At 36.0% G+C, this 5,901-nt stretch overlaps 1 protein-coding gene across 1 annotated transcript in view; it reads right to left on the reverse strand.

Annotated features, from left to right (window-relative positions):
- Positions 1 to 4,872: 4,872 nt before the first annotated feature.
- The window catches only part of LOC104412435 (protein SCAF8-like), a 33,246-nt gene continuing 32,217 nt past the window's right edge, over positions 4,873 to 5,901 (reverse strand). Inside the window, 1 exon segment of the mRNA XM_010023159.1 lies at positions 4,873 to 5,898. Within this exon segment, the coding sequence (XP_010021461.1) occupies positions 4,906 to 5,898 (993 nt within the window). The 3' untranslated portion in view covers positions 4,873 to 4,905.

Here is a 5,901-nt window from a genome sequence, read left to right on the forward strand (position 1 = left end):
ACCACTAATATCACTGTTACTATGCAAGTGGTGAAATGTGCATTTTAAGCTTCTCAAAAAGAGAAAATACATTCATCTTCAAATCCACAACATATCCTAACAACCTCTTGATTTTTAAGAGTGCCCAGATCACTAGTTCTTCTCCTCCTCTGATCTTTGGCAACAGAGGATCTAAAAGATACTAAGAGTAGGATATTCAAAGAGACTACGCTTTTTCATCAGGTTTGTTTAAGACAGAAAGGAATACAAGAATTACGGCAATTACAATTTTACAGCTTGCCCACTTCAAAAGAAACCTCAACAGATTTTTGTACCATCCCATCACTGACAAGAATAACTTTTCAGATCCTATACACCTTTCCTGGAAGTTATTACTCCTAAAGAGAAGTAATAAATTTTCTTTTTAGTAGTTCTACTTGACTTTACTATGAAATAATGCACATATGTTACTAAAATTAAAAACGTTTGAGTACCCAAAGAATTTGTACAGACTAAGTGGAGTGAATAATATCGCTAGGAAGACCCTTCAAGGAGAAATATAGGACTAGTTACAATTAAGAAAGTCCTGAACTATGATATTCTCTTTGCCACTGCAAAGTTTCTGTTGATGTGAATGGATATAGTACAGCAACATGGCAGAAATATGCTTTTACCATTCTTGTTCAAATAAACAGCTTTGAATTCAAAAAAAGTATCCTGTCTTTATGCCTTTTAAATCAATCTCTCATGTATAGAAGTCGACGGCCTCACAGTACCTGCTTACTTGTAAAAGCTCAGCACTTGAAAGGAAAATGTGACTAATGTAAAATTCAAAGAATCAGCAATAGCTGTCAACAGGGGAAAAAAAAAGATCTTTTCATTACCTGAATTAACAACAAAAATTGTCCTAGTTACTCTTGGTGACTCCTGATACTCTGAATAGGTTCTTAAATTACATTTGCTCAACTCCCTTTATCAAGAGACAAAAAAAGTCACCTTAGTATTATGTTAAGTTTAAACACATTACTGAAAATACAGAAAATTAAATTTGAGATCAATTTTTACCAGCTTCAAATCAAATGACCCAAATACTTGAGTTAGAGGAATATGGACCAAGAAAACATGTACTTTGAGTGTTGACCAGCATAAAGTATCCTTGTATGTCACCAAAACTGCTGTCATTCTATTTTCAGAGTTCTGCAAGGAATCGGCTTATTTTATAAATACCTTCTATAGGTAGTTCATTTGATAATTTTCCAACTGTGCTTAAGTAATGCCTGTGCATGCCACACTACAGGCTTGATTACAGCATTCCCATCTTTCCTTATTCAGGGTAACAGTACCTTAACTTCATAAACAGCCATTTAAATCACTGAAATGGCTTGAAGAATGGTATAGTACTCTACTGAAGCAAAGGAATCTAACAGAATCTACTCCCTTGAGTTTGTAGTAACAACATGAAGCACTACAAATAAAAACGAAAGTGTACCATTATTTCACAGAAAAAGGCTTCAGCAAAGAATTCATGTCCTTAGAGCAAATGAAGACTATGTTTCATCTCTGTAATCTTTAGGGATGTAGCATTCTGCTCAAATACATTATGGTGTAAGGTCAGAATCACAGGCTGTTTAAAAAGGTAATAAATACATCAAACAACTTGCTAATGCATAAGTTTTTCAAGTAAACGTGTATGCCTAAATATATTGTACTGCCTGCAAAACTACCTGAAATATTTGTCAATATGTATGCTACTTATGTAAATAGTAGATCGGCTTTCTTCTCTTGCTAGAATTGACACCTTTCATCACTAGAGCCAGCTTTAAAGAGGCATAAGCCAGAAATGCTGCCCAAATCCCTGACCCCCAACTTCTTTCAGTCCCAATCTCAGTCTTTCCTTTGCATCAGCAAAAATTCCATGACACTACAGTGAACCACATCAAAAAACTGATCTGGATCACAGTACAGCTCCTTTCAGTGCAAGTGCTGGTTTACGATTGCTTAATCTACAGTAAGAAAGGAAAGTCTGCTCAAATTCTGAAAGATTTTAAAATTCCTACTGGCAAGATAAAGAAACCATACTGTTTTGGTAAATATTAAGTCCCTTCAAGTTTCTGAACCTGGCTATTCTGGTCATATTTGCACACTACATTAATAAAATAAGAAATGGAAGAGTTCTAGCTGTAAACATGATGCAACTGAAGACTGCACAACAAATTTTTATTCTACAAAAATAAAATACTTGTTAGAAATTGATGGTGTAACACATATGTACAGTAGCCAATTTATTAATGCTTAAAAGATATTAACAAAGATGAAAAAATCAGTAAATCATACATTGTTCTATACCACTACCAACCAAATTGTTTAACATCTCTCACCTTGTAATTTACCTAAAGCATCATACTATGAGCAATTTAGCATGCTGCCAGTCCCAGTTTAGAAAAAGAAAAACAGATTGACTTTCAGTTTTAAATTAAAAAAATATTTGAAAAGTAAAAGCTACTGCCAATATGTGTTCGATTCTGAGTATTTATGTGGTCTATGATTTGAGCCTTCTCACACTGCACATATTAAAATAAAATTCCTTAATTTCATAGAATATCCTCATTGCTATTTTGTGCATCTGTACTTTCACACAACCATCTCTGTCTGACCAGAATACTACTAGTAAGTGGTGCAGCAGCACCAGTCAAGTTCTTTGAACCAGCGTCTGCCCATGAAGGTACTTCTACTTTAAACATTGTTCATCTCAACTCCTGAGACACGTTCTGATAATAAACACATCAGCAAGGTCTATTAAAAAGCAATAGTTATTTAACGCATACCTTGCTACATCCTAATGACTACTACTTGCACAGTAGATGAAGAATCATTCATTAAAGTCCATGCTTTCAAAGGGCTACCTTCATTAAGCTGACAGTTCATTTACTATCCAGAATAAAAAGTCCCTGTAATTGAAAAACTGAATCATGACACAGCATGAAAAAATACCCTACCTCCAGAGGAAGAGGACAATACAGGCATGCGTAACTTGCTTCTACATTCAAAGACATGCTTATGATTTACACTCATGTGACATTCTCATACTTTCATCCCTTTGGGGGAAGCAGAAGGGGAATTAAAACTTGAACATTAACCCTTTAATGTTAAAGATCAAAATTCTAATCTGAGCTAAAGATGTTTCTTCTACCAAACGGGCATTCATGTAACAGAATCTACCCTTGGATCCTATTATGCAAGAGAAAAAACAGCTTTCTCAAAACAGATTGAAAGGATGCTTTCAGACACAGTATTTTAACAAATGTTATGTTGAAAGAAGTTGGTGAAATGCATTTGAGTGGAACACACTGAACATCTGACATGGCCCTATATCCAAATCTTTTGCCACCAATTTAGAGGATACACAAGCAGCAAAGTAGGTGAAACAGGAGAGAATAGCACTACTAATTTAACTAAACAGCCAATTAATCTCAAAGATCTAGTAAGAGGTTCTACTTCAATATTAAGCCATCAAAAGACAAAGCCCCCCTTATTTCTGTTAAAAACATGTAGGTTTTTTTAAGACCAACAACAGCTTTTTACTTTCCGTGCAACATTTCTGGACTTCGAGTCACTAAAAAGAAATAACCACAAAGTACTTGAATGCTACCACTACCTATCCAGAATACCAAATATGTTACAAAATAAGACAATGCAAATATTTGCTTTAGTTTTGGCTTCGTGCATATCTGCATTTAAAAAGTAAGCTAAAATCCTACTGTTTACTCTTACAGTGTATCATGTTCCACCTTCTAGAAGTAGTAAGAACATTGTAACAATGAGCATGAGAACGTAAATATCAGCTTGACAATATGGCAGTGAAAGAAGTTTTATCGTACTACCTATAGAAGGTGAAAGGCAGATTTTTACAACCTAGTTTCATTTCAGTTTTATTGAACTGTCTACAATATTCTGTGAGTGCGTGCACATACACAGGCACGCACAGAAAAAGTGGTATCTACAAACAGTTTACACAAGTATTTACATACATATCATTTACATAAACTAGTATCACTGCATGATTTCCAATGTAAAAACCATACGCTTCTTGCACATATAACTGTTGCACTGGTCTTACAAAAATAATATAAACCTTTTGCAACAACTACCTAAGCACATATCATAGCTGATTCCAAGTTTTTAGAGCTTGCAGGTTTTTTTAAAAAAATACAATACCTAGAACACTGTTATCAAACAAATATGCTTTATTGGCATCTAAAAACAAAATGCACCCAACATTAAAATGTACTTTTTCAGTTTTTTTTAAACCCACTGCAGTACGAGGAACAAATCACAAACACTTACTTTAGAGAAAACAGAGACTATAGTGTCGATTTTACAAAATCACTTTTAATCTCTGTATTATGCTCCTTAAATAACATGGGCCATTTCTTTTTCTGCCGAATTGTAGGAACATAAAATATCACAGCTTTGTCTATACTTTAAAATTCTGCAGCAGCCTAAAAACACGGACAAGATACACCAGCACCTGTTTTCAAGTATAACAATTTCGATAGCCAACCTAAGGGTAGTATCTAAAAAATTCCATTTTCTTCCATAGGAAGTCTTTGTTTGACAAGCTGTTATTTTATCTTTCTGAAATTAAAAGCAAGTGGGGGCAAGTTTATGCTTTACCAGAGGAAAAAAAAAGGAAAAAAAAAAGGGGAAAAAAAAAAAAAAAGAAAAATGTTTACCTACCATGTTCAAATTAAGAACAGTGTTCTATACAAGTCAGTTGTACAGTTATTTAAGTGAAAGATGAACATGAACATCAGATTAACTTAATTCTGGCAGACAAAAGTGAACTGCTACGGTCCAGTCAGCCATTTATCTATTACAGAGAGATGACAACTTTACAAAAGGTATCTTTTACCTACTGAGTGATGATTATGTCCCCTCAGTTTCTGTGCTTTCTACCACTGGTTCACTCTCTATATCAGCTTCTGTGTCACTCTTCTCTTTGTTTATCTCGACGGAAGATGCCAGTTTTTCATAAAGTTCTGGATCATCCTGCACCTGTGCAGTTGGTGGCTGACTTTCTGTCTCTGTATTTTCACCGTTTACCTGGGGCAGATTATCGACTTTGCGCTGGGATGTGGCCCCATCAAAATATTCAAAAACCCGTGGGTGTGGAGGGGGGATCCAGTTGTTTGACATTCTGTCTCTTCCAAACCTGTTTCCATTAATTTCTCTGCAAAAATTAAAATCTCTGTCATCCCTATCCCTCTGCCTTTCCCAGGGTCTTCTGCGGTCATCAAAATCTCTGTGAGCATCTTGTTCAAATCCTCTATTCCAATTAGGACCACTTCTACTATCAAATCTATAGTTTACATGCCGAAACCTCTCTCTGTCTTCATGGAAGCCTTTAGGGCCACCGTAAATGGGGAAGGCATGGTGCTCTCTTTCATCATAATCTCCTCTCTGTCCCCAGTGCTTGTCTGAATTGAAACCAAAATGCTCTCTTCGACCAAGGTTATCGATACCTGGTCTTCCAAAATTTTCTCTCATGTCTACGTGTGGTCTTGCAAAGTGTTCTCTTCCATCTACTGGAGGCCTTCCTATACCCTCTCTTGGATCAACCGGTGGTCGTCCAACAGAATCTCTGACATCTACTGGAGATGGCCTGTTAAGATTATCTCTGTTTTCCACTGGAGGAAAGCGATAATCTCTGTCTCCTTCCTGCCGAATGTTATCACCTCCAAGTGGTACTCTTTTCTCTGGATTAGAAATGCTGTCAATATTTTGTCTTCCTGGTGTTCCAAAAGGTCTTTCTGTTTGATTAAAAATATCTCCTGGAGGAAAAGGACCTCGAGGTGGTGGGTGAAGAGATGGATCAAGGATTGCTGGAGGAGGAATACTACGCTGCGGTGGCATTCCTTGATT

The sequence above is a fragment of the Nestor notabilis genome, unplaced genomic scaffold (assembly GCF_000696875.1).
Source record: "Nestor notabilis isolate BGI_N333 unplaced genomic scaffold, ASM69687v1 scaffold10041, whole genome shotgun sequence".
NCBI classification, from domain to species: domain Eukaryota; kingdom Metazoa; phylum Chordata; class Aves; order Psittaciformes; family Psittacidae; genus Nestor; species Nestor notabilis.